We start from the raw sequence: 27,908 nt of genomic DNA, 5'->3' as shown, positions 1-27,908 counted from the left end.
CGACCAAAGTAGGTCTCTTCCTCACTGATCAAGACGACGTCATTTATATGAGCATGAATGTAAACAACAAGAAAAAAATTAGAACCCCAAACCCTAAACGCCATACCATCATATAGAACTTAATATAGTGCGACTTACCACTTAAGACCCAAAAACTTGTGTGCAACTCCATCGCATGATGTGTGGTATTGTATCGGCAGAAGCCTATTCGATACCCATCCGCTAAGGGGCGAAACTGTCTCGTATTCCCAAATCTATCAATTCAAAAAAAAAAAAAAAAAAAAAAAAACACCACCAATAAGTGCATGATAAAATTGAAGTACCAATAACAATTATGATTAAACGAAATTAAAGAACCTGGAAAGCAAATGGAAGCCCGTATAAGCTGTATGAATCAAGTGACTTACTATTCACATGCTTCATCTTGTACATTGCAACTTCCCTTTAATTGCACCTTGTAAGCTACTCAAAGTTTTCGTAAATAACATGTTGCCTCAATCATAGCTACAAAAATCCTCCTACACATCAATCAACCCCAACATGGTCCAGTCCATGTATTGCCTCCGTTCCCTTTCCATCTCATCGTAGCCAAATCTATGAAATAGAATATAGCCATCTTCACCGCATCCTCGTCACTCTCGAACTCATAATCCAAAAAATCCTTGTCCAACTCAGTCCCATTCATGTTGGACCTATCGCCCAAGTACAACTTCCTAAGCCTAAGAGTTTCATCCTATTCAAACTCAACTACACTCCTGGTCCCATATCTCAAACCCGTCACTATATCAAACTCCTCTCGCCCGAAAGAAACCTTCTTCCCCAGTAACTTAAAGCTAATAACGTTTTCCCTATCCTCTTGTACTTCCCTCGAAAGAATATAATGACACGGCTACCTATTAGAAACCAACTTAACATCCAGAAAATGACCAAAAACAGTATGCCTAAACATGTATAATTGGATAGGTGTTAATTTGTTCTTAATATTCGAGAATGTTTTCATCATATGAGAACAACAAGTCAGATTTGCCGGAAAATAGCCAGAAGTATAGATGTTAGGCACCAATGTCATCTGTCATACAAACCATAAACCAGACATTGAACTCGACATTCAAATAGGCAAAACAACAACAAAGCATATACATAAATTTGGAATATGCCTTAGATCTCGGTGTAAAACTTGCCTGAGATCGTGTGCTAATAATGAAAAACTCGAGCAATTTACACTGACACGTGCCACGAGATTAGGGTTTTGGTCCTATTCTATATAAGATCTTGAGGACGATCTTAGGCCACATTTACCTCGAGATCGTATGCAAAATGCCTAAAAATGGTCGTCCACCAAATCTTAAGACACATTCAAACTATCTATGACCCACTTCATCAAATCTCGGTCAAGATTCAAATAGATTTCAATTGAAATAAGATGAAGTATCCAGGATGTGTTTTAAAAAGTCACATAGGGGGAAATGAAGAAATATAATATGAAAAGAGAATCGGATTCTATTTGTACTGTATCTGAGATGAATCTTGGCCATTCCCGCCTTTCAACTCCCCGAGACTAGACTTTTGGATCTTATATTTATAGATGAGTAAAATAGACAAGTAAAGAAACCATCAATAACATAAAACATACAAAAAAAGGGACCAAATATTGAAAGAAAGATAATATCCAATCCATATTTGTCATATATTTCAAATCGACTCTTTAACCCTAGCCAAACTCTAATTTAAGATGAAACCATAGACTAAACGAAGGAGATAGTGAAATATATCTACAATAAGGAAGCTTCAGGATACGAATAACCGTGGAGAAGAAAATTTCAAAGTGAAAGTAGGGATATCTGAGGCGAGGTGAGGAGTTGGAATGACTTCCGTGTATATGAAGGATTTTTTAAAGCAGGGGTATTTTCGTCATTTCAAATGATTGGATAATTTGAATTCATAACGTTTCAAATCCAATCTCGGGTTTGATCTCGCCCGAGAAGGCCCAAAAAAAACCATTCTAACGAGTATTCAGAAAGCGTGCTATTTTGAAATGTGAAAAGTAAAGGGGATTATTTTGAATAGTTTTCCCTTGAAAATAGTAAAATATGTATTAATGATAATAAAACCCATGAACTATCTCAAATCTTAATATTGTTCTTCATTCAAATCCAACAAAATCAACACAATTTCTTCTTCCACAATTTACAATTTATGAAAATACTTCGTGATTTCAGTTTATGATTTATGAAATTACCAAGGAAAAGATGATTCATACGAAGAAGAAGAAGAAGAAGAAGAAGAAGAAGAAGAAGAAGAAGAAGAAGAAGAAGAAGAAGAAGAAGAAGAAGAAGAAGAAGAGGATGAGGAAGAAGAGGATGAGGAAGAAAAGGAAGAAGAGGAGGAAGAAGAAGGAAGGAAGGAAGGAAGGAAGGAAGGAAGGAAGGAAAAAAAAAATCAAGGATTGCTAATCCATACGTAGTGAATGAAAACTAAAAAAATCGAACTCCAAAATTAGAACCACACATCAGAAAACGCTTCTGAAACAAAACCCAACTGCTAAACAAAATTTGTCCACACCGGAGACCCATGTGGCTAAAAAATGCTCTGCAAACTAGAGATCCCCACGTGGATAATGTCTCTCAACCGAGACCACCATCGCTGAATACTCACGATCTTTCGAAGCCCTTACACCGAGACCCAATTGGACGACATCAACTTCAATCTCTCTCTCTCTTTCTCTCTAATTTCTTCTCTCTTTTGTGTTTCATGATGAGTGCCCTAAAGTTGGGAAAGTTCACATATTTACGAAATTGTCATCAAGCTTAATTACTTAAATGCCCTTATGTTTGAACCATCTAAATATCTTCTTATTTTCTTTATTAATATTTTCTCATATTTACAAATTTTGAATAATTGATAATATGGTTGCTAAATCCTATATTTAATTTACTATTCAATTCAACTTCCCTTTTTAAAATAAGTAAACATTGTAAGGTTAAAGAATAAGTAGAGAAAATGAACAAGTTCATGAGATAAGACAGTTATTGCTTCTAAAAATATTTGAGAGTTAATCATCTATTACAAAATTTGTTGAAATCAAATTATATAAAGATTTGAGTAATCTCCTATGATTGTACAAGCTCTCGTTTGATCTTTGTAAAAATTTTGATGATTAAGGAAGATGTGGCTTGCAAAAGATAGATGTGGTATTTTATGCATAAATTAAAGACTATGATGTAACAAGAGTTTGGAGAATGAAGTTGGATCACCTAAGTTCTTATTTTCGCTCCTAATTCATCATCAGGCCATGAGTGTGTGAATTGCACACCCCTAAGTTGAGAAGGTCTACCTCGGCTTATCCTTGATCGTGGTTGAGGTGGGCTCCATTGACACTTTGACCCATGGTTCATCTAGTCTAAAAGTCTATGGTAATTTGATAATGAATTTTGTTTTTGTCCAAGAGAGATCAAGTAATACCAAATTTAATATTTTTTTTTGTTAAAAAATAATATGTTTTTATCTGAGTCCAAATTTACCCATAATACATCATTATTTTTTTAATAAAAGAAAATGTTTATCTTTTAACTTTTCTTCTATGCTATTTGATACAAATTAAGTGGTGAGCAACATGAATTTGTTGTCCCACACTTAGCATGAAAAATATTGTTTAGAAAAATAGTATACACTGTTGAAAGTCTGGTTTTAATTTTTTGGTAAAAGGGTGAGAGCTACTCAAAAGTATTTGAATAACATCACCCAAGATATAAAGTTATTTATTAGCTTAATACAAAAAGGAAAAGAAAAAAAAAACATGCTATCCGTTAACAAGAAAGCATTGTTCAAAAGAATATTCCACCCTGCTAGAAAGCTATCTATACATATATAAAAAAGAAAGTCATTTGCGTCCTTGGGAAAAAGAAAGTAAAAAAAGAAAGCTATCCACTACTATTATGACCTCATGTAATATAAAAGGAAAATTGATAAATGTGTGGAAAATGATTTTCTTTTACTCTTTGGTTAATTAATAGTCAAATTCATCTTGATTGGACCTACTTATATAGCTTTAATAGCTATAGTTGCTTGGAATCATATAGAAGGTGAAAAGAGAAAAAGTGTTGTGGTAAAGTAATCATATATAGTATGAGTAATTAAGTGCGTTATTTCAGGTAAAGCTAACAATGGAGAGGCAAAGCATGTGAGAAAGCAATGCATTTTAATATCAAACTTTGGATTTCAATTCTCAAATATATATGTGTGAATTATCGGATTATATATTCTTCATTAAAAGATCAAATTTTGATATAATAACCTTCCATAATACTATATTCTAAATTTTATTTTTTTTGGTTGATAGTCGCTCGGTAATTAGTCACTACCATTAGAAGCTATTAATAGATTTTTTTTTTGAACCACATACCTTATGGTTATTAATACACCAATATACCAATTAACCTATGAGCGTTATGACTAGTTTAGTTGTGATTGATAGATCCAAATACTTTCAACTACAACCCACAAATTATTTACATAGCAATGATGAATTTGTGTTTACTATTTAACTTATTATATGAAGTTTGGGACTTGGTTGAGAAAAATGAGTAGGTAAAAAATAGTTTAGAATTTATGAGATTTAATCCAACTATAGGACAATATTAAACTTTTTAGAAGGGATATTTTTAAATATAGAGAAATAAACTAAAATATGACAAAATTTTAGAACTATCAAAGATAGATACTGATAGACACTTATAGACTTCTATTAGTAACTATCAATGTTGATAGACATTGAATATGTCTATCATTGATAATTCAAAAAAATTACTATATTTTGTAAATATTTTCGACAGTTTTATCATTTGAAATAATTTTCCTTTTTATAATCCTATGAACTAAGTTGAAAACTGAAATTAAAATTCAAACAATGAAATTAAAGTTTTTAAATCCATAGGAAAAAAAAACCAATAAGCCTAGACTAAAGTTAGTTGGTACGGTAAAATAGAACCATAAGAACCCCGAGTTGGAAAAAAGGGCCATCATTCTTGATGGCTTTAATTAATCAATAGTCATTATCAATGTAACGAGCTCATATTTAACATGAATTTCTGAAATTAACCAATAATTAAAAAAAAATGGTTGCAACTTTGGAAATCTATAATACATTAGATTAAATTGTGTACTTGCATAATGTTGTTGATTTCCTTTCTACTATTGTTTTACTTTCATTTATTTGATAATTGGCTAGTTCTGTCAGTATCTCACATTGTGACATTATTTAATCAGATTGCAACAAAATCTGAAATGAATTATTTAATGAACTTGCTTTGCATTATAACGACAGTTTCAATACATGAGATATGGTAGACCCATTGATTATTTGATGCCTATGATGCATTTAATTTCTTTAAATCTAACTTACACCTTCCAATTAACCCCACAAAAAAAATGTCTTTTTTCAAACATAGATCATAATATTTAATCCAGAAGCTCTAAAAAAATGACAAAGAAAATAAAGAAGAGATTTTTTCAATGAAATGAGAGTTCTTGCCCATCTGTTTAAGCGTTGGCAAGTTTCTATTTTTATGGGTTAATGCGGCTTAAGAATGGAGATTATGAATTGAAGCGCGTTTGTTCTTGTTGAGGTGAGTGGAAATGGGGAGCCGTAGGGGCAAAAGCCTAAAGTTATTTAAAGAAAGCGAAAGGAGGAAGAAAAAAGGGAGCCGTCTGGTTGAAGCTCCCAAAATTAAAATTAGTGATAATTACTCTCTTTGTTTTGGTTTTGGTTTTGTTTTGTGAGTCTCTGCCTTGAATAATTTCTTTTATCTATTCTTCTTCTTCTTCTTCAATCTGCAACGTTCAACTGCTTTGTTTTGCTTTCTTCCACAATGAAAAAGGATCGGCCATTGTAGAAAAAGAAAAGAGAGAGAGAGGGGGATTCTGTTAAATGATTCTCAAATCTTAACTCCTCTCCAATCCAAATTCCTTCTTCCCTATTACCGTTTTCTCTCTTTACCCAAATCTTTCTTTGTTTCTGTTTTCTGAAAAACGTTTTTGGGGGGTTTCTTTTATATTCCCAAGAAAAGAAAGCAAAAAAAAGGAGGACCCTCTTTTTTTTTTTTTTTTTTACTTAATTAAAATTTAAAAAAAAAATAAAGGGAAAATTAGAAGAAATTTGTTTTTTTTTTTTTGGTTGTTGTTGTTGTTGTTGTTCTTCCATTGGCAGCCATGACTGAGGTTGTTCTTCATTCCCCTTCCCATTTTGCTTCATCCCGCAGAAGGGTTTCTTCTTCTTCTTCCTCTTCCACGGTTACTGTTACATGTCCAACGCCTCCCAATGATGGATCTCTCCCTGTTAACATGCATCCTCAAACACCCACTTCCCCTTCTTCTTCCTCTTCTTCTGTAGATGGCGATGGGGATGTTACTGTGATAGAATGTGAAGTGGAGGAGGAGGTGGGGAAGGACCGGTTTAAGCAAAGAAGAGATCAGCTGTCGTTGTTGGCTTTAGTTGTAACCCTTTTCAGGAAATCTTTAATTGCTTGCAAGAGTGACAGAAGAGAGCTTTGTGCAATGGAGATCGGTTGGCCGACTAATGTCCGTCATGTTACGCATGTCACTTTTGATAGATTTAATGGATTCTTGGGTTTGCCTGTTGAGTTCGAACCAGAAGTGCCTCACAGGGCTCCAAGTGCTAGGTACATTTTTTTAAGATTGCTTGCAGAATTTGGTAATGAATTTTGATTTTGTTTGGCCTTATGATTCTTCTTTATACACTGATTCTTTATGCCATTTTGTTGGTTTTGGTTGTGTGATTCTTGAAGTTTAGTATATACTTTCATCTTTGCAATTTTGAAGTTTGGAAAGTCGTTCTAGTTGGTTGAGGTTCAACCCCCAAAACTCTGATTGCTGTCTATTTATCTATCTGAATAGCTATCTCTTTCGTCTGTTGTGAATGTCTGATGCCTTCTTTCTTAATTTCCTTTGAGATCAAGGATTTGTTGAGTAATGTTTCTGTTCCTGGATTTGAGGCATCATGAAAATGGACTCGTCATGTTGCTCCTTAATATTACATTTTTTATTCATGTCTCTGTAAGTAAGAAATAAGAATTGACGAGTCCTGTAGCTTCACTTTCTACCAGAAATGGAGATGAAAGAGAAGAGAAACATGAAATTTTATTTTCCAATGAAATGTATCCTAGAAATTCATTTAAAATGTAGGAAAATCTATTACCACAAGGTGTCTACCCCCTCCATCAAACCCCCTTGGATGCCTGGATAAACTATCATTTTTGGCTTCTCTCTTGCATCCAATGGTATAAAAGTGCCAACTAAATTATTCCAGCCTCATCAAATAGTTTCTCCAAATGTAGAGCCCTTTTCTGTTTTGGTCTTCTACATCACATCTCATGTGAAAAGAAAAAAAAAAAAAAAAAAAAGCTATTTGCTGCATTTTTGGTACTGTTCTCCTGCCTTAATACTTGATGTTTATAGAGTGCGTTCTTGTTGCTTGCATATAATAGGACTTATTTCGTTGAAATTAAATTTGTAGTACAACTGTGTTTGGGGTTTCGACGGAATCCATGCAATTGTCTTATGACTCGAGAGGGAATAGTGTGCCAACGATTCTTATACTAATGCAACACTGTCTGTATGCTCAAGGTGGCTTGCAGGTACATGCACTTTATTTTCATTTACCCATAAGTCCTTTTTAATTATAAATCCAAAACATTGGTTCAGTAATGCCACAAAGGCCTAGTGAAAAAGAAAAAGAGAAAACTAAAAATCTTCCGTCTTTTTTCGTGATGGTGAAGATAGGATAAACTTTCAGATCTAATGCAGAAGGTAGTTTCCAGTTTTCTTCTAGCTTTCCACTGTGCGCATGCTTGTTAATTGGTCCAGCCTAGTGTCTACTTCTGATCTGTCTTTTTCACCTCTTCAGGCTGAAGGCATTTTCAGAATTAATGCAGAGAACAGTCAAGAGGAGTATGTACGTGATCAGTTAAATCAAGGAGTGGTACCGGACGACATTGATGTACATTGTTTAGCTGGCCTTATCAAGGTTATCTCGATTTAATTAAGACTCAGATAAAACCGTGGAATATTGAATTTGAATAATGCTGTTGATTTGTGTGTGAAACTTTGTTATAATATTCATAGAAATGCTTATGAAATGAGAAAATTGTATGGGTTCTTGTTCCTGTTAATTAAGAAAATGTATTGTGTTTGTCACCAAGAACATGGACAACCAGCCATTGGATATGATGGTCCGGTGTTCGTACCCCTGTAAAATACTTGCTCACACACCCATTCAAAAGCACATACTATATTTAGCTGGATCCCTGTTTCTTCTCTTGCAAATTTTATGCAAGAGTTGATTGAGTAATCTTACTGATAGATGTTGAAAATATCATCATTGTGGATTCTTTTTTCTGAGCTGACTGCCTTAAGAAGGAATGGTCTTTTTGCTTTCCTCCAATTGAGTATGTATGGTTCATTTGTGCCTCTAGGCTGTCTGTTCTCATCTTCTGTGGAATATACCTTTTCTCTGTTTCTTCAATATACATATTGTAAGTGTTTTGCTGAGTGGGATTGTTGGATGGTCTTTTTAAGTTTTCTCTTCCTCCTTATATGGTACCGAAGGGGTCTCTTTTCGCAAGACCATCAATCATTTAATCTTACTCAACTGTAACCTTGTAACTCATATTCAGTGAAATGCATTACGTTGAGAAAGTGAATAATATTCTATACAAAAATATGCATGCATTTTCTAATAGTATGACATCATAATTGGATTAGAGTTGGATTGGTAGAAGAAACAAAAATATGACTTTAAGACTAAATGCTCGTGTTGGCTATAAATGTTAGTTTCTTTTACAAGTAATGTAGATTTTCATGTGTTCAACTTTTACTTGTTAAAATTCACAGGCTTGGTTCAGAGAACTCCCAGCTGGGATTTTGGATTCTCTGTCGCCCGAGGAGGTCATGGAGTGCCAGACAGAAGAAGAATGTACTGACCTAATAAGGCATCTACCTCCTAGTGAAGCTTCTCTGTTGGATTGGGCAATCAACCTAATGGCAGATGTTGTTCAGCAGGAACATTTCAACAAGATGAACGCTCGCAACATTGCTATGGTTTTTGCACCGAATATGACTCAGGTGAAATTCAAATAGCTTATGTTAGTTGAGTCCAATGTCTGGAGACAAGAAATGTTGTTTCTAACTTGTGAGTCTACGTGACACATCTTGAAAATTTGGTATCTTCTTCTAGCTTCTCTTTTTATTTGCAAGATTTTCTTTAATCCTTTTTGGAGGCCTTTGTTTACCTGTCCAAAACTGACCCTGCAATGCGTTCTATAGTTCCGACCTAATGCAAGAATGCATAACTCATAAGTTTGCTTTCCCGATTGTCAAATTCCTGTTTACAATCGTTGGTTGCTTGATCCATCTGACAATGGTTCTGCGGCATTCTTTTCATGCAGATGGCCGACCCTTTGACCGCTTTGATGTATGCTGTCCAAGTAATGAACTTTCTCAGGATGCTCATCTTAAGGACACTGCGGGGAAGGGAAGACTCCATTCTCGATTCTGCTGCTACACATTTGGAGCCACCTGATGAAAGTGGCCACCAGAGTCCTTCACAGCCCTGCCTTGGAAATACCGGCACTGTATTTCAGGTGGCAGAGCAAACCGTGCCTGAATTTTTTGCAGAACCGCCTGTTCTTGAAATGTATTCCGACTGTATCGAAGGTCCAGATTTTTCTGATGGAGATGTTTTTTCTTTAAGCCATGTCAAGAAACTGTTACCTAATCGGTATGGAGATTTTCTGAATGCCCATGAAGACAAAGAAGCTGTTGCAGGCAATGACATGAATGCAGAAGTTGTAATCCAAACTGATAAGAACAGGACCGATCTATCAAATGTTCAAAATCTGAAAAAGGAAACTAACAAACTAAATAACCAGAACTCTGTATTCCAAGTCTTGGCACCGGTACCGGTAGAGAAGCGGCTCGGCAATCTGAGTTGTATAAATTCATGGACAGAGCGAATTGAAGCATGGCGATAAATTGGTAAACCTGTTAACAAAACTTGCTGTGCTATATAAAGATACACTTCAAAAAGTTTGTTGAATACGCTGAGCTGACCCCAGATGAGGTTGCTAATTTTTACATATGTTTGGGTTAACTTGGTGGTTTTGCAACTGAGCTTCAAATATGGATGGCGTTAGCATAACATAATATGATACTCACTATGTGGTTTTACGTTTTTTTTTTTTAATTTTTCCCGAGTAAAATGGGCACAAGAATTGCCTCAGTAATATTTAACAAGTAAATAATCAAAATTCTGGGCATCTGCACATAGCAGGTGGCAAATTTTTATGTTAAATAGATAGAAGAATCGTGAGGGGATGCAAATTAATTATCTGGTGCAGATAAAAAAGAAACTCCCAACACTTGAAGGTTATAAGATTTAACCATGGTTGCTGGTAATTTTAATTTTAATTTAGTCTCTTATGGGATGAACTAGAACTCAAAAGAGAGAGAGAAGTATAAGAGGTTGAGCAGGGAAAAATGAAGAATTTAAACTTCATTTGATAATGGTTTCATTTTTTATTTTATGTACGGTTCCTTTTGCATTTTTTAAAGAAACAATGTCAAAAACAAAAATAAGGTTTTAAAACCTTTTTTTTTTTTCCTTTAAGTAACTAAAAATTGTGCTTGTAGAATTTTCATATTTCTTAAAGTAAAGATATGAATTTTTAGCTAGAGTTTTTTAGTTCTCCAAACTTGAATAGATTTATGAAAACACTCCTAAAAAGATGACAAGACAGAGAAACTAATGATGAAAGCGATATTTAGAAGTTTGATATAAATAATAAATATAAATAAATTGTTATCAAAATTGACATAAGAGTGGATAACAAAAAAGAAATTCTCAAAAGCTAAATTCACACAAAAAATCCAATGGTTTATCAAGAGCAAAAAAGGAACATGTTGGGCGTAAAATGGGTTTCTTCTCTCTCTATCCATCAAATATACCATAATTTTAAAAACCCCACCATTTCTCTGCCATATATTAAAAAAAATGTCAACTTGAGTAAACTATAGGTTATAAATGATTCGTCTCAGAATCATAAAAATCAAATAGGCACCCACAATCAATAACAAAACAAGCAATTTAACAAGAACTTGAATTGGGTGTGCTAAGAACACTGAGGAATGATTCCCAACATGCAAATGAAACAAAAATAGCAATGATTTGATTGTTTTCCTCTCTAATCCTTCTAAAAGGACATGCATAAATTTAATTTCATAAGGCAAATAACATCCAGAAGCCACAATATCTGAAATTCAGGAAACCCAATGACGTGTTAGTTTAAGAGCCAGCGCCAATGATCTGTCCATTGGCATGTCTCCATCGGCGGTAGATTTGAAAGCCAACCATCCATCTGGGCATGTCATGTGAGAAGTATCCTTTGGAATATTCCCTATTTCATTGTCAAGTGGCAAATAATACACCACCAAGCAGAGGAAGAAGAAACATTATCAAATCCTCTCTGTTCACATGCTATAACCTCTAGAAAAACACATCATCACCTAACAAAATAAAGAACTTGCTATGAAATCGACAAATAAATATAAGTAGAAAAGCATAAATAATAAGAAATCGACAGTGATTTACATGAAAAGATAGTTGCGTCTACAAGCAGAGAGAGAACAGTTTACTATTAGAGAGAATATCCAGAATACAGATTATCGTTGTTTGAAGCGCCAAATAATAGATTCATGGCATTTTGATTGTTTTTTAACAATGAGATTTCACTTGTGGAAAATAAGGATTAATATTGTATCCATTTGAATTCAACAGTTTCAATTATCAGAGAAATCAACTTTATATGTTTTGCTGTTCATACAAAAACACTAGCTATTTCATGCAAACGTTTTGGCTTTACATATCCATTAGATTATAGCAACATGAAAATGTTATCAACAGGGATATGCTAAATTTAAATGTCCAGAGGAAAACATATTATAATTTCCAAAACAATGACAACCACCAAATCCGTGCTTGTCATTACAACCACCCGTCTATATTCCAATCCAAGAGACGAGCAAACAAAGGCAAAAATCAGCTGGCCTAATTAATAAGCCTTACCTTGATTGTTTCTACACATTGCCAATCTCGTGCATCCTTACCATCTCACTTACTCTCTTCAGTCCACCTGCAAGAATTCATTTCCTTTGAGTCTTGGATTTTTATCTTTCAAAGCCAGCAATCCCAATTCTAGAGAGCCAAGCCATGGCTGTCTGTAAAAGCCTCCAACACATCTTTGAAAAGCAGTTGCCTGAAAATCAAACCCTTCTTGAGTCAGTCACGTCATCATGGAGCCAGAATGTTAAACCTGTGGAGCAAACTGAAAGGTCTTCGTTCTCTGAGCTATTTGGTGATCTCTATTCCAAGGACGCTTTGTCTTCACCATTATTTGCTTCACTTCCTATATCGTATGACCAAAATCCATTATCTTCCATCGATTCAAGCCAAATGTCAACAAACAAAAGCCAGAATGAAAACGATAATCACAAAAAAGACTTCCCTTTTTCATTCCCTCTTGGAAACAATCATTCCAGCTTCAGCAAGATTGATATTGGCTTTTCCTCGGTGAAGTCAGAAAGTCTGCAACTTTGCACAGAGGGACTGGGGTCAGAAAGTTCGGATGATGTTGAGGACTTGCAAGTTGAGATGATCAATGGAAACTGGCAAATCAAAGAAGAGAAAGTGGTGAGCGCTTCTGTCAAGCATGTTGCAACTGGGACTTCAAGTGGCGAACTTAGGAGGTCGCGGATGAGTAGGCAAGCTTTCCCTCCACCTTTATCTTTCATAGGAAGGAGTGGAAAGACAGGGGTTTGTTTCACGTCCTACAGGCAAGATGGAAGATTTGTCTTGAAAGAAGTAAGAATTCCCACTCAGGAATTTCTACAAGCACGCAGAGAGGATGGGCGTCTGAAACTGCAAATTGTTCAATCCGATGACTATATCCTGGAAGAGGAAGATGAAGCGGATGAAGAGCAGGATGATGTAGAAGGGAATGAAAGAAATGAAGAAGAAACTGATGATAGCGGTGTTGGGAACAATGGTCAATCTTGAAATATAGAAGAAGAAACTCAGAGAGGGTTGAAAGTGATACTCGTCCTTTGTAGTTTTGTGTAAGGTTCTCAAGATTAGTTTTCCTTCCCAAACATGCAAAGAACAAGGGAAAAGGGAAAAAAAAGTGTAAAATTGCTGTCAAATCTTCTTTCTCCTTTTGTGTATTAGCTTGCACATTCATCGAGAAAGAAACATTGTATAACTGCAGCGATGGATCAGCTAAATATTCTTGGTTACTGGTAGAAAGGATGATGTTAGAGCATAACCTGAACCTGAAATATAGAAAGATCTTTTTTCATGAAAACAGAATTCTGACGTAGATAATGCTTCGTTATTATAGCAAATATAAAGACCATATGCATTCGGTATATGATAATTGAGAGTTGACATAGCTACTTTGCAAAGTTTGACAACAGAAAAGCTCACAGATAGATATTAGATACATGGAAGAGGAAGAGTTGCATTACACAGTTTCTCGAAACAGAAGATAAATAACCAAGCAAAGAAGTGAATAGGAGAATTTATCAAGATTCAGCTCGCTAGTAAGAAAAACTTTAACAAGAGACTCATCCAAGCTAACCATAAATTTATAATCACCAAGTACAGTGTGCATTATCAGTCAATCCTTGAATGGATACACAAGCTCCAAAAAGCAATTTCAGTTGTTGAACGATATTATGTACTCCAGAGAAACAAAATTCTATTTTCAATGCTCTAAATTTCATATATTCTAAGTTATAAATAGCTAATAGTTCAGCGAAGTTGAAAGATAAAATTGTCGGGAATAACAAACTTGTATTATTAGTACCGTTTCCAGTTGGTTAGCCTGTTATAGTTTTTGGTCGTATCAGTCTCTTGACACTCATTTCACACACATCGATTTATATTCCCTAGGAGTCATTCAATAATACATGCAAGCTTCTTTATGACATATTAAATGCTTAAAGCCAGTTGTAAAAAAAAAAGTAGAACCGCAAATACTATCCTAGATAGTGAAGGGTGCTTGATAATATTACATTCCTTGTTGAAAGCCTATGAATACTAGATCCATAGATACTAAAGCATAAACGGCTTGTTTTTCCTTCTCCGCGAAGTATAGCATGATGAACCCAAGTTACGACAGCTCCAAAGGGTACTAAAAAAGGGATTTCTCAAGGATTTAAAATCTCAATCGGGCCAAATACGTATGATTTCTACCGTAGGTGCCAAAGAAAACTGAAGAAAAGCAAATAGGAACATAACTTCTAATATGCTAAACAACATTTAGAAAGTTATTCCAAACAGGCTATTACATTCTCTTTGTGAAATAAAAAGATCAAGAAACTTCAACAGGATTTTTTATTTAAAAATTTTCTGCAGCTTTTCCCTTCTCACCAAGTACCTTATCAACGTTTGTAAACTTCTGAAGCACATCTTGCTGCCATCCCTGTTGCCATTTCTTTACTATCTTACCTGGAAGAAGTAGAACATCATTTCAAAGAAATGGCAACATAATATAGCTAATGTTAACATTTTCTTCATCTAAATGATGCACAATCCACATTAGATCAAGATTAAACTACAACACCACGGATTGTGGGTCCCTTTTCATTATTACAATTTGATATATTTGTAAGATAGAAAAATTAACATGGATGAAAAATACTTCAAACTTAACTAAGTGTTGCAATGGTGACCATGTACTTAAAAAGTGTAAGAACTTTAACCCTTTAATAAAGTATCATCCTTAATACCATAAAAAAGTTATCTCCTATGCATTTAATGAATTATAAAACGATGTACAATATGAATTTATAAAATTTAATAGAAAAATATAATTTATTACTATTTTAAATTTATGAATTTTTACAAAATTAGTACATTAGTGTTAAACTTATTTTGTGCAGCTTTTTAATTAAAACTAAGGAATTGTGACGATCTTTACATTAAAAAAAAAAGAATTAATAGGTGAATTAACAAACCATAATTAAAGTAGAAGGATAAACCAACTTGAAGATGATAGTTTGTATTTTATCGGCAATTACACTCAATTAGAAAATTTCTTAATTATTTGATTATAACATATCTTTTTTAGTTCAACAATTGAAATATTCAATTTTGTAGTAATTATAACTTATATGTTTTTTCCTTTTACAAATAAGTGGGTATTAACGTTTGAATTCCGCACGTAGTGTGATGATCAATTAACAGCTACCCATGGTCAATTTGACCATGACATAAATTAAGAATCAAAATTAAAGTGGAGTTATTTAAAATGTTTATTTATCATGATCCAAGGGCAAAATTCGTAAATAGAGACCTGATAGGAGGGGGAATTCGTAATTTGAGTAGTGGGTGGGGGTTAATGGCCTATCCCTCAATAGCATGGAGCCCCAAAATCTCCATTGAAGAAGGAGTCTAGGGTTCGTTCCTCATATTTTCTACGATTCTTCATTTCAAGCTCTCAATTTCGGCAGACTTCTCTAAGTAGTTTCGCTAAATTTTCACAGAGAGCATCTTTGGTACTCTCTTGCTCCTTATTTCATCGTTTATGTCTTTCTTCAATCTATCTTTTTGTCTACTCTTCTCATGCGCTACTGTTTTCTTTCTTTCTTTCTTTCTTTCTTCTTTTGTTTACATTTTCATTTGCAACTCGCCGTCTTTTTCTGCGGTTCGCGTTGTTTGAAGTCACAACCTGCACCTTTCTGTTCTATACCCTGCATTTTATGGAACCTAGTCGGGTGGAATATTATTGGAATACTTATTCAAGTAATGTTAAATTTGGGGTTACAATTCAATGGAGAATGGGTTTTATTTTATCAAAGGATTTTGAAACTCAAAATCAGTTTTTATAAGAATGCTCTTGCCATACTCTTAGGAGAAGCGAAAGAAAATCATCCGAGGAATTACTGGGGCTTTAGCTTGGATTAGTATCCAACTGTTTCATATCTGAGACTTTGAAAATTTAACTTTTCAAGTAGAGATTGTATCAGACGGTAGGTGGTAATCTGCCTGTCTTCATGAGGTTTGATACAATATATTGTATGTTAGATGTAAGACACTAGTGTTCCAAATTGGCATTTGTAGGCTTTGACTCTTTTCTCAATTTGGGTAATTTCAGCTCTTCAAACCATGATATTTTGATTTTTGTAACTAATGTATTCCAAACTTGTTTAATTGGTAATGGGTGGGAAGTCTGGATTCTATGTACTTTAAACCATAAATAAACATATCAAGCAAATTACTTCGCCATGGGTGAATCCTTTTCGTCCATGCGTTGGCTAATAAAAAGTATTTTCAAAATAAAAAAAAAGGGTCCTTGGCTGATAAGCATTTTAACACAGAGAAAGTATAATACCATTTTTCCCTCCCATATAAATGAAGGAAAAAGGAACTATACCCATGGTTGGGCAGATGTCAAATTTCTGTCCATGGAACACAAATTCCAACGTGGTTTACAATGCACCCATGGCAAGTCTGTGTTATGAAATGGCCTAAGTCTGTGTCACAAAGTTTGTTATAACTTAATTGTATTTGTTATAACGTCTATGTAAAATATTTTAAGCGTGTCCAGTGCCCAAATTTTATTGGCACAACACACCCTTTGCTCATAGGCGTTGGGGGAGGGTATTCATAGGTTTCTTTTTTCTTTATGAAGGTCAGTTTTCATTGAGGAAAAGGGAGGGTTTGTGTAGGTTGGATGCCTAGACAATCCATGAGGCGTTCTATCCCTTTAATCGCCGACAATCAACTGGGAGGAGAATTAACATTGTGAATAGATGCTTCCAATTGTGTTTTCTGGAAAACTTTAAGGTTGTTTCATCTGAAATGATCACTGATTTTAGATGCATGCTTATTTTCTATCTTTTTTAGTTTTTACCAACTCATCTTACTCTGTTCAAGTAAGATGGTTTGTTTTTCAAAGAAACTTATGTGTTGCTTGTAAGATAAAGCTGAATGAGGAGTCTTTGTATCTGATGTTATTTACTGATTGTTATGATGGCTTGGACGATGATTCCCTCATCTGAGCATAGTTTCTTTATTCTTTGCAGGGGTACACAGATTGGTATGTTGTTTGGAACTGGTATATGTTTTTGTGAGATGGACAAAATTGATTCTCCATTTGTAGCAGCAGTCTCATTCCTTTTTTGTCTAAACCTTTTGTATCAAAATAGTTCCATTGGATCTCATATGCTACTTTGTGTGGCATGGTTATGTCCTTGCATTAAAGTAAAGCATTCAATTGTCTCCATAATTTATTCTGCTGTCATTAACATTAGTTTCGTGAGATATTCAGAAAATGATACCCCTTGAAAAAAGATGTAGAAAGCTAATTTGTCAAAAGAATTTTTTTGGTATTGCAATCATTCTGATTTCAAGACATTCATATCTTTATGTTGTTTTGCACCACCTCCGTAATTCTCATTGTAGTCACTGAGAGACTCATTAATCGGTCTCTTTCATGCTACTTGTGTTATAAACATTAGCCCTCTAGAAAAAAAAGTCTTTCACATTTCAATCCCCTTGAGTCTATTCTCATGACAACTTTTCATTTCAGCTTCATATTTTTCTTCTCCATTTGGCCTTTCTTTTTGTTTCCTCCTCTCAGTAATTTTTTAATATCTCCCCATGAATTCTTCTGGCCTCTGTGCCTCCTTCACAGTTACTTGCAAGCTTGTTTAATTAAATAAGATGCCAAGGGGAAAGGGAAATGCTTCATCTACTGCTAGACCAGTTGAACCTGAAAAGCAGAATGAACCTGAAAAGCCAGGTGACTCTGATGAGAGGGTAGATCTTGAAGTTGATAATGATCCCGAGGAGGTAATGGAAGAAGATGTTGAGTACGAAGAAGTAGAAGAGGAAGAGGAGGTGGAAGAAATAGAAGAAGTTGAGGAGGAGGAGGAAGAGGAGGAGGAAGAGGAGGAAGGTGAGGAAGAAGATGTTGAAGAAGTGGAGGATGATGGAACTAACGAGAATGGAATTAATGCCCAAAATGAAATAAGTAATGATGAGGATGAAAAGAAAAAACATGCTGAGCTTCTCGCCCTACCTCCTCATGGTTCTGAAGTATATGTTGGTGGTATTCCTCAAGATTCTTCTGAAGAGGATTTGAGGAGTTTTTGTGAATCCATAGGAGAAGTTACAGAGGTAAGCTCGGTTATATTTATTCTATATCCAGATTATGGGCTTTTCACAGGGAATAATAGCATTTTGTTTCAAGCAGGTTCGCATTATGAGAAGTAAAGAATCAAATGAGAATAAGGGTTTTGCATTTGTTACCTACAGAAGTGTAGAGTTGGCTTCTAAAGCAATCGATGAGCTGAATAACACTGAATTCAAGGTTTTCTTTTTTACTTCTGTTTGTAGTCCGCACATCAATAAGTTGATAGATTAAGTGCAAAGTGGGAAGCTAATGTTGAAATATTGTAAATCCTTTGATTTTTTTGGAATCTCTCGTGCCTTTTCTTCCCATTATCATTTTTTGGTATATTTATCACCTGTTTCTTTGTGCTTATGCATGTGACATAGGGTAAGAAGATTAAATGTTCATCATCTCAAGCAAAGCACCGGTTGTTCATCGGTAATGTTCCCAGGAGCTGGGGTGAGGAAGATCTTAGGAAGGTCGTGACAGACATTGGACCTGGAGTTACTGCTGTGGAACTAGTAAAGGTTAGCATGACATGATTTTCATGTTCGATCTTCCTACATCCGTACTACATTATGTTCTTGTTCCATAATTATTGTACTACTCTTCTCTTTCCAAAGACTTAATAAGATTGTCGTACATAAACTACCGTCCAGTTTCTTAATTTGATGTTGCACAATTTTTGGTTGCAGGATATGAAGAATACTAGCAATAACAGGGGTTTTGCTTTTATTGACTATTATAATCATTCATGTGCTGAGTACTCAAGGCAGAAGATGATGAACCCAAAATTTAAGCTAGATGATAATGCTCCAACTGTTAGCTGGGCAGACCCTAAAAATGCCGATTCATCTGCTGCTTCACAGGTATTGCTTGAGGAATTTCATGTAAAATAGTAGCAAATGAATTTCATGTAATTATTTATAAACTCCTAATGAGTATGAACTATCAAATACACGTATATTTGTTCAGGATTTCATTATTTGTGACAACTCTTATCTATATATGTAAATTTATCGACAAACAAAAGCCAAATGGTCAACTTAATAATTTCATTTTATATAGATTTTCTGATCTAACAACTAATTAGGGTCATTAAGGTAGTTGTCTCAATTTTTTTCCCTGATAAACAAAAAAACTAATGTAAAATTTGTGTGACATGTCATAACTAGTCCTTTGCACCTTATAGTTTGTTTTTCTATCTATGGCCTTTAGTTGATTATTGACTGAAGATGGCCCCTCCCTTTGCACCTTAAAGTTGGTTTTTCTATCTATGGCCTTTAGTTGATTATTGACTGAAGATGGGCCTTGTTAAGTTTTGTTATATTTAACTTCAGACTTTATCTTTGAGTGGTCTGTTCTCAATAATAGATTTTTTCCTATCTTTTTTATTAAAACAGGTGAAGGCTGTTTATGTCAAGAATCTGCCAAAGAATGTAACACAGGAGCAGTTGAAAAAGCTATTTGACCATCATGGGAAAATTACAAAAGTGGTTTTACCTCCTGCAAAGTCTGGACAAGAGAAGAATAGAATTGGTTTTGTGCATTTTTCAGAAAGGTCCAGTGCTATGAAGGCTTTAAAAAATACTGAAAAATATGAATTGGATGGTGATCATTTCTCCAGAAGCTCTTCTAAAATTTTTCATTTTTCCCATCACCAAAGTGAGGCTGGTCTTTGATATCCATTTTTTTATGCTTATATATTAGGTCAAGTTTTGGAGTGTTCTCTTGCAAAGCCACAGGCGGATCAGAAGTCTGGAGGATCGAATAGCCAGAAGTCTGGATTGCTTCCTAACTATCCACCTCGTGTTGGATATGGTTTTGTTGGCGGTGCTTATGGTGGTGTAAATGCAGGATATGGTGCTTCTGGTTTTGGTCAGGTAAAATGTTTGTGCATTTGTTTGTCTTCTTCATGGGTTCTGAATTGGTATGCTGACGTCTTGATAAGATCAACCTAGTCATCTCCTTCCCTTCGTCTAGAGAAGTGGCTAGTTGGCAAAGAGTATATTTATAATTTGGAGGAGCTTATAAGAAATCAGTCGTTTTGTGAATGTTACTTGCTAATGCAAGGATACAATACGGCACTGGATTTTGTCCTTCTAGTTCATTGGGAGAAACCAATTGATGTTCTTTAGATTGTTCCAACTGAATTTTGTGGCTTCCTTTTAATTCGTTGGCTTTAGAGATTTTTTTCCCCCTCTTCCGTAAGAGATTTGGAAATAAAAAATACCTCAACCTGATGACTATTAATCGACTTGGTAACTTATCCTCAGCTTAAATTAGACTGATTTGGCTGTTGCATTTACTTCTGTGCCTTGGACGTATGATTTAAAGCACCTTTTACTTTTAGAATTAGAAATGAAAAATCTGATTGAATTGCATTTGAGCTGCAGCCTTTGATATATGGAAGAGGACCAACTCCTGCTGGCATGGCAATGATGCCAATGTTGCTACCTGATGGACGGATTGGCTATGTCTTGTAAGCTCATACATCTTTTTCTTCACTTTCTACCTATATTATACCTGTATAATAATCTGATTGTAGTGGAATATTCTTTTATTTGTTTTACTCCTGGGATTTTTTTTTGTAAGTATAGGTTTGGCTTGAAATGGAATGATATAAATCCTATTAAAAGAAGTCCTCTTATGAAGTTTTGCCGTTTTCTTTTGAAGCTTCTGTCCACTTCATTTCTCTAGTTGAGGCTATCTACCATCCATATCTTTAGAGTAAATTGCTGCATCTAATAGTTTAGCTTCTGCCTGATGGCTTATGCCGAAAGCTCTATATCTCCTTGCAGGCAACAACCAGGATCACAAATGCTTACTCCTCCACCACATCCAAGAAGTGGTGGTGGCGGTGGAGGTGGTGGTGGTGGCGGAAGTGGCAGTAAGAGTGGCGGCAGTTCTAGTAGGGGGAGACATTCACATGACGGTGGCCATGGTGGCCATGGAGGCCATGGTCGCAGGTATCGCCCATATTAGTTCTTGACGTTGAATGTGAACGAACAGGAAGGTTTCAGCCGGAGGCCCCCCTCCCTCCACCTAACATCGTGATGATAGATTCTTCTTCAGTATTGATAAAGTGGAGCTAGCTAATTTATGGGTTTGTAATGTGTTTGTTAGTTTTTATCAATACTTAGGTTACAGTTCAAATTAATTAATGTGTTTTGCCTTTGGTTTTGTTCTTTTTCCATCCCACTTTTAGACCAGAAATACGTTTATTCTGTGGTAAAATGATATCAAATTTGAAAATGAGTTTGGCTTACGTGGTAATAATCCCATCGGTGCTAAAAAAAAAGCTACGTTGAACTGAGAAAAGGGCGGGGCGTTTGGCCTAACGAGCCTGGAGTTAACTTGATGGAAGAAGTTCGTGGGTTCTACTATTAAAGAGATATCAATAATTCTTCCTATTGTTTCAATGGGCTAACTTTTTGGAGTTCACTATTCTATTTATTGTCTCAGATGTTTCTTGTGAAGGAACCTCTGAAGCAGAAACGTGAGGATAGATTCCAATTTTAATTTTAAACAGAATGTAAATTACAGTCATAAAATTATATAGAAAAAGAAAATTTACGGCATGTCACAACATAACAATAGAAAAGGAAATTAGAGAGTTTCAAGAAATTTATACCTTTGAAGATTTTTTTTTCACATGATTCTTTTTCTAAAACAGTTACGATCAAAATTGATTTTCAAATTGTTACGCCCACCATTTGTGGGCTTCGTAACTTTTGGAGAGTGGAAGGAAGAGGAGTGGAGAGATTTAGCAGAGAAATTTTGTAGAGATCATAGAGAGCTTTATAAAGAAGGAACTTTGAAGAAAATCATCCTTCTACTTCACTACATGAGAGTTGAGAGAGAATTAAGAAGAGGGAAATCATTTCCTCTCTTTATTTCAAAATTAAAATTAATTTTTTTAAATTTAATATGAATATATATATATATACATACTATGTATAACATATAATTTATAGTTTTAATTATCTCATTAATGGCATTTAATATAAATCTCATTTATATTAAATTTAATTATATGAATCAAATTCATATAATTAATATTTGAATTATATTCAAATATTTATTCTCTCAAATAAATTTTATACTAATATATCAAATATATTATAGTAATTATATATTATTAAATTAAACTAAATTGATTATATTACATATAATTAATTTTCTCAATTAATTTGAGCAATTTAAATTAATCCAAAATTGATTCTTATTAAATCCATGTTGAGCTACGGAGTGGACCTCATGAATTTGTAGTTTGAAGCTCAAATGGTACTTGAATAATTAATTAAACTTTTAATTAAATTATTCAATATCCATTAATTGTTGGACACTCCAATAAAGACTGACAACGGCACTCTTCGCACTATATAAATATTTATGTGTCAATTGGATATAACCAGTCAACAATGCGATGATCTTTCACAAAATATAAGTATAGTTGTCAATCAGACGAATTTCCAGAATAGTAGGCATATTGAGTCAGGGATCTAACCACTCTCATCCATGTAAATCAAAAGACCGCCTTCATAGGCTCTTCACAACTCACTCAGAATTCAGGTTGTCACCTATGGTCATCTCGGTGAAATGTAAGTCTACTATTAATGGCGTTACATAAAGAGAATAGTCATTTCGTGATCCGGTCTTATACAAACTCTTTGTATAGAATACCTCAACTCACATGTCTCCACATGAATGATCAGGATCTACAAAACAGTCTACAAAATAGGCTGTATCCGTAGTGTTATCAGGATCCATCTACTATAGACCGTTTTATCATTTAAATATGATCCATCTGTATGTCTTTACATACATGTTTAAATTATATAAAATAACTTAGGATTTCATTTTATTAGATTGAGTAAATACTTATAAAATTACAATTATTTTATTAATAACAATTGATTTGTACAATATTTACAAACTACGAGAATACGATTTATGACATCAATCCTAACACCTTGGACAGGTAAAGCTAAATATATTTAATTATATGCATGTAATAAGATAACTTTCAAAATTAATTTTAATCAACTGAGATAATATTATTGAAGGTAATTATTGAAATGATCCGTTTCGACTATGAAAAGTGTTAACTAACTTTTGAAACTAAATTGGATTTTTTTTTTTTTGGTTAACTTCATGAATGAAAAAGTTTTTATACGTATGGATTGCTTCAAGTGAAAAATCTAAACAAATGCTTGTCATTGAGGGCATAAAGTTGAAATTGTGAAAAAGAAAAATAAATTGGAACTGAAAGGAGGAAAGACGACAACAGATATGATTTATACCATAATCCCAAATTTGTTCGTACATTAAGTTTCAGACTGAATTTTGTGATAAACACGAAAAGAGAACAATCTCAAACTTTAAATCAAAATCAACTCCATACTTCGGATTATTTTGACAATTTAACCTATTATTACATATGTAACTACCCAATAAAACAACAAAGATTAAAATCAAAATGTTAATATCTCATTCCGTCGGTGAAATAGAAAAATTCCATGATCCGCAAGTTCACAATAGCATGCGTACTAAACATTTTCTGGATTTCAAGTAATGAACAAAAGAAGGATAGAGAAATGTCCTTAATGTCTTTGCTTGACAACATAACAAAAAGAAATGCAGTAAGCAAATGAACTAACAAGGTCTTGGGGGGAACTCTCTGACTACCATGTCGACAAATAGATACAGAACTTGCTAAAAGGTGCAGCTGCCCTTCACAATATACAACCTAAATAAATCTTCCTTTCTAGAAGATTTGTAAACCATCGCAAAATCAGTTCTTTGTATTTTGAAAGTAAACAACGTACAAGTGTGGTAGAATAACCTCATTTTGAGTACCTTATTAGTGAAACAGATCATGTTTCTCAGTCATCACTAGCGCCATTTTCATCTTCGTTTCCGTCTTCGTCATTATCATCATTTCCAACCCCATCTACGCTTTCTCCATCTGTACCTTCAACTGTTGGCTCTTCTATCTTCCTCTTCTTTTTCACTTCTTTTTCTCTGGATGCAGCTGCCTTCTTTCCGGCATTCTTGCGTCTGAATTCTATGTTCAGCCAAGTAAAGGTTGCATAATGAATAAAATCATTATAAAGGTTCAGCTAGCTTATCTTAATACTAATCTTAGATAAGTATGAACATGAATTTGGCGACCATGAGATAGAAAATCACAGCCGATGGAGATTAATATTGCTTTCTGCATACAATTTAATATCACATTTCTTTTCCATTAAACAAGCACAGCAATCGTTCAGATTTCAAATGAAATAGCTTTGACATTATAAGACATACTATCACATGACCAATTACCCTCTCTCACCTAATAATAAAGCAAGCAACAATGACAACACAATGCAAATCAAGGGAACGAATAACAAAAGTATCCACACATTGAACTTGTATTGCAGGATTAAGAATTTATGAATTTTTCTACATATGCATTAAGAAAGCATCTCTCCATCAAAGAATGTAAAGTGTGATCAGACTCAATATCAATCCTCATATATCCAACTACAAATGAAATTAGAAATAGTTTAAGTAGGTTGTGAAATACCACTATTCATGAATTCAATAAACAAGACCTCGTTTTACACCCCATCAAACAGAAATTCTTGCTCACTTTCTCTAAGTACGTACTTCTAAAAGAAATCCAGAAAGTAAATCCCCAACTCTTACTCATCGCTATATAGCAAAGCTTACAAAACTCAATTTCTCAATAGCATTTGTGGATCCAAGTAAATAAAATGACATCAAACCAAAACTTCCAAGGATTCATATGCACTTGAGGATTAATTTTGTAGGAGCTTATTCAAGCTAATAAAATCATACAATCCTTCAATAAAATGCATGCATGAGTTCTTTGAGCTCTACTCCAGCTCTCTCAGAATCGAATTTCAATCAAGTAAAACTAAGTAAGGGAATTGAGATGAATTTCATGCAGCCTTCTTATATTACATTCGTAATTCAACTACAGAAACTAACGGCAGAGTCATTCAGACTTACATTGAATATTCATTTGCTATCCACTTTTCACATTGAAAAACGTCTGTCCTTATTAGTTATTCCTATCACAGTGCCAAATTCACTCATCTTGTATGTTTGAACTGATGAGGATTGGTCTTATAATGTTAACGTCCTCTTTGCATATGGCTTCATTTAACCGTGCAATATCTCACACTACTGATGTGCTCACTGAAATTCATCTAAAGTAGAGATTGAACGTCTAGCAATACAAGGCATTTTAGGCAGGGAAATCACGCAAGCGCATAAAGACTAGATCATGCTACCATTAACATAGTAAAATACGGGTACACAGAAAACTTCATTGCTAATAAGATTCACGTGTTTAACTATTGCGCAACTATAAAGCAGGTCGAAGAGAAGTTTTATACCATCCTTTTGAACAATGTCTAGCAAATGAAAACTATCAGAACATAGTTCTCCAATTAAGCGTGCAATTTCAGGCTCCAATGAGAAATGGTTTTTTTTCTTAGAAAAAATGTAAACACAGCGGTGGAAAGCTTACTCACCATTGAGGGAGGCCTTAAGAGGCCTAACCAATTCGGGAAATTCCATATCTTCTAAAGCTTTCAATACATCTTCCGCCTTAATCGTCTGCCTCTTTGATTCCTTGCATATATCATACGACCTGCTTAGGAATCTACCAGTTAATACGAACGCAAGAATTAACTAATACATAACAACATTTTCATAAACGCTAACGGCATAACAACAATAGATTTATCGCTTTAATCTGTTTCGCTTTCGTTTTAAAGGTACACAGCAGAGAAACAACGAGCCCTAATTTCGAACATCATAGTGGCTAGAATTTCATTAGGGCAGATTGCGGAGCTTACGTAGCGGAGAGGTAATGGATGAAGATTCGAGCGCTTTCACAAAAGGCAAGAAGCGAGTCTTTGTTGACGGAGATGTCCTGGTCCCGAGAGCACTGAGAGAGCTTCTCTTTGACCACTCGGCGAACTATAGTCTTTGGAAGCTCTTCAATGGCGGCACCTATTTTTTTCTCCATCTTTCTCTACTCCCTTAACGATGCGTGTATTCTTCTTCTTCTATGGTTCTTCTTCGGCGTAAAAAGTGCCAGCGGCCTGCTCGAATCTGTTTCCCGCCATTAGTATCGTTCTGGTAGTTTCCGGGTTACGGCGGCCCGATCGCTTTTGTGGGCTTTCCTTTTTCTTGATCTTCTGTTATCTACGTAAACCCGATAGCTTAAAGAAGACGACATGTCGTCCGCGCTCTATTGGATGTTGTTTTAGATGCAAGTGCTTGTGGCGAAAATGGGGGAAAAATTTACAAAATGATCCAAAGACAACAAACTTTTCTACCAATGATATCTTCTTAAAAACTTTTCTACCACTAACCTTTTGCCCATGCGAAATTCTAAAATTATCCCCAGTTTTAAAAAGCCCTTAGACTGTTTGCGTGCCTCTACGAATACTTTACAACGATAGATCCCTTCATTTCCTTATCAAGCATTTCTCTTCGAAGAATTTTCTCTCAAATTTGCTCTTGTTTTCTCTTTGAACTTCAGCTGAGAACTCCTTGCAGGTTTCTCGCCAACCGTCTCTACGCACTTGCCACCGTCATCGTGATTTGAAAGGTATGAGACTCTTCTCCTTGAAGAATGCATGTTGATATTCGAGATTTGACTATCTTTTAGGGTATAATCGCGTATTTGTTTGTAATCGATCGTTGATAGAATACTAAGCAATTGGATAGAGAATACTAAGCGAGTGTTTAGAGAATATTGAGCGAGCGTTTAGATATTACTAAGCAATCAGATAAAGATTACTAAACGATCGAATAGAGAATATTAAGTGATTGTTTAGATATTTATTGTGTGATCGTTTAGGTTTATATCGTGCGATCGTTTAGCTAACTGTTACACGATCATTTAGATATTTATTGTGTAATCGTTTAGGTTTATATTGTGTGATCGTTTAGGTTCATATCGTGCGATCATTTAACTAACTGGTACACGATCGTTTAGATATTTATTGTGTGATCATTTAGGTTTATATTGTGCGATCGTTTAGATATTTGTTATGCGATGCAATCGTTTAGTTTTTGTTATGCGATCGTTTAGGTTTTGTAAACGATCGTTTATATTTTCTAGATGATCGTTTACATTTTTTTGTAATGTACACGATTGTCAGATTGGTAAGATGGTCGTCCTTCTCGAGAAATATTTCCTTGCTACAGTCGCTTGCCAAGTCCACAAAATTGCCCCCATGATTAAGAATAAATTGACAGAAGAACAGATGAGACTGTATAGGAAAACAACCTTTGGTCTACTGTTGGATATAGATATCGTTTAATGGACAACTTTTGCACTAATTTCTGTTAAGGGAGGTAATAGATGCGAACCCATACGTTATATCATTCAACATTCTAAGAAAGAAGGTAACATTCTTCCAAGAAGATTTTAACTTGATAACTGGATTGTGGTCGACCAAGGAAACAGTAGAAAGAGAAACAAGCGGTGAAAGGTTGCGAGAACTCATTCTTGGACCGAAGGGCTCAAATGGAAAGGATAGTTCTTGCAAGGATGTGGAGACCGCATTCAAGAACTTCAATTTTACTAATGACGAAGATGCTATCAAGGTTGCATTGGCATTG

General features: G+C 34.7%; 4 protein-coding genes across 8 annotated transcripts; 3 read left to right on the top strand and 1 right to left on the bottom strand.

Annotated features, from left to right (window-relative positions):
- Positions 1 to 5,526: 5,526 nt before the first annotated feature.
- On the top strand, positions 5,527 to 10,242 carry LOC120089346 (rho GTPase-activating protein 1). Of its 2 annotated transcripts, none has more exons than XM_039046782.1 (6): positions 5,527 to 6,107; positions 6,170 to 6,677; positions 7,532 to 7,652; positions 7,922 to 8,041; positions 8,908 to 9,138; positions 9,462 to 10,242. In XM_039046782.1, the coding sequence occupies exons 2-6, from the start codon at positions 6,208 to 6,210 to the stop codon at positions 10,044 to 10,046; spliced, it is 1,527 nt and encodes a 508-aa protein (XP_038902710.1). In that variant the 5' UTR covers positions 5,527 to 6,107; positions 6,170 to 6,207; the 3' UTR covers positions 10,047 to 10,242. The 2 variants fall into 2 exon arrangements, with proteins under 2 accessions (XP_038902710.1, XP_038902711.1); XM_039046783.1 differs by having other exon boundaries at positions 5,528 to 6,095; positions 6,158 to 6,677.
- Positions 10,243 to 12,009: 1,767 nt separating this feature from the next.
- On the top strand, positions 12,010 to 13,391 carry LOC120089347 (protein FANTASTIC FOUR 3-like). The gene has a single exon (XM_039046784.1). The coding sequence runs from the start codon at positions 12,281 to 12,283 to the stop codon at positions 13,124 to 13,126; it is 846 nt and encodes a 281-aa protein (XP_038902712.1). The 5' UTR covers positions 12,010 to 12,280; the 3' UTR covers positions 13,127 to 13,391.
- Positions 13,392 to 15,480: 2,089 nt separating this feature from the next.
- LOC120089345 (heterogeneous nuclear ribonucleoprotein Q) lies at positions 15,481 to 21,516 on the top strand. Of its 3 annotated transcripts, none has more exons than XM_039046778.1 (10): positions 15,481 to 15,627; positions 17,158 to 17,171; positions 17,769 to 18,253; positions 18,330 to 18,446; positions 18,635 to 18,775; positions 18,944 to 19,117; positions 19,652 to 19,859; positions 19,959 to 20,131; positions 20,645 to 20,730; positions 21,050 to 21,516. In XM_039046778.1, exons 3-10 carry the CDS (start codon positions 17,798 to 17,800, stop codon positions 21,231 to 21,233), a joined length of 1,539 nt encoding a protein of 512 aa, XP_038902706.1. In that variant the 5' UTR covers positions 15,481 to 15,627; positions 17,158 to 17,171; positions 17,769 to 17,797; the 3' UTR covers positions 21,234 to 21,516. The 3 variants fall into 3 exon arrangements, with proteins under 3 accessions (XP_038902706.1, XP_038902707.1, XP_038902708.1); XM_039046779.1 differs by having other exon boundaries at positions 15,512 to 15,627; positions 17,158 to 17,189; XM_039046780.1 differs by lacking the exon at positions 17,158 to 17,171 and having other exon boundaries at positions 15,514 to 15,627.
- A 2,203-nt stretch (positions 21,517 to 23,719) lies between these two features.
- LOC120087776 (DNA polymerase epsilon subunit 3) lies at positions 23,720 to 26,465 on the bottom strand. 2 transcript variants are annotated; one of them, XM_039044669.1, is made up of 4 exons: positions 26,129 to 26,465; positions 25,802 to 25,920; positions 24,111 to 24,318; positions 23,720 to 24,018 (listed from the first exon to the last, which is right to left on the bottom strand). In XM_039044669.1, exons 1-3 carry the CDS (start codon positions 26,299 to 26,301, stop codon positions 24,137 to 24,139), a joined length of 474 nt encoding a protein of 157 aa, XP_038900597.1. In that variant the 5' UTR covers positions 26,302 to 26,465; the 3' UTR covers positions 23,720 to 24,018; positions 24,111 to 24,136. The 2 variants fall into 2 exon arrangements, with proteins under 2 accessions (XP_038900597.1, XP_038900596.1); XM_039044668.1 differs by having other exon boundaries at positions 23,720 to 24,318.
- Positions 26,466 to 27,908: the final 1,443 nt, after the last annotated feature.

Source organism: Benincasa hispida, chromosome 10 (genome assembly GCF_009727055.1).
Source record: "Benincasa hispida cultivar B227 chromosome 10, ASM972705v1, whole genome shotgun sequence".
Classification (NCBI taxonomy): Eukaryota; Viridiplantae; Streptophyta; class Magnoliopsida; order Cucurbitales; family Cucurbitaceae; genus Benincasa; species Benincasa hispida.
The sequence above is the reverse complement of the archived record's forward strand: the minus strand, read 5'-3'. Positions and strand labels throughout refer to the sequence as shown.

Excerpts from the sequence above, each read along its gene's own strand:
- LOC120089346 (XM_039046782.1), top strand. The coding sequence starts at position 6,208 with ATGACTGAGGTTGTTCTTCATTCCCCTTCCCATTTTGCTTCATCCCGC. Across the intron at positions 6,678-7,531 it reads CACAGGGCTCCAAGTGCTAG|TACAACTGTGTTTGGGGTTT; the intron begins GTACATTTTTTT and ends TTAAATTTGTAG. Across the intron at positions 8,042-8,907 it reads GTTTAGCTGGCCTTATCAAG|GCTTGGTTCAGAGAACTCCC; the intron begins GTTATCTCGATT and ends TAAAATTCACAG.
- LOC120089347 (XM_039046784.1), top strand. The coding sequence starts at position 12,281 with ATGGCTGTCTGTAAAAGCCTCCAACACATCTTTGAAAAGCAGTTGCCT.
- LOC120089345 (XM_039046778.1), top strand. The coding sequence starts at position 17,798 with ATGCCAAGGGGAAAGGGAAATGCTTCATCTACTGCTAGACCAGTTGAA. Across the intron at positions 19,118-19,651 it reads ATTCATCTGCTGCTTCACAG|GTGAAGGCTGTTTATGTCAA; the intron begins GTATTGCTTGAG and ends TTATTAAAACAG. Across the intron at positions 20,731-21,049 it reads GGACGGATTGGCTATGTCTT|GCAACAACCAGGATCACAAA; the intron begins GTAAGCTCATAC and ends ATCTCCTTGCAG.
- LOC120087776 (XM_039044668.1), bottom strand. The coding sequence starts at position 26,301 with ATGGAGAAAAAAATAGGTGCCGCCATTGAAGAGCTTCCAAAGACTATA. Across the intron at positions 25,921-26,128 it reads ATCCATTACCTCTCCGCTAC|GTCGTATGATATATGCAAGG; the intron begins GTAAGCTCCGCA and ends ATTCCTAAGCAG. Across the intron at positions 24,319-25,801 it reads TCTTAAGGCCTCCCTCAATG|AATTCAGACGCAAGAATGCC; the intron begins GTGAGTAAGCTT and ends GGCTGAACATAG.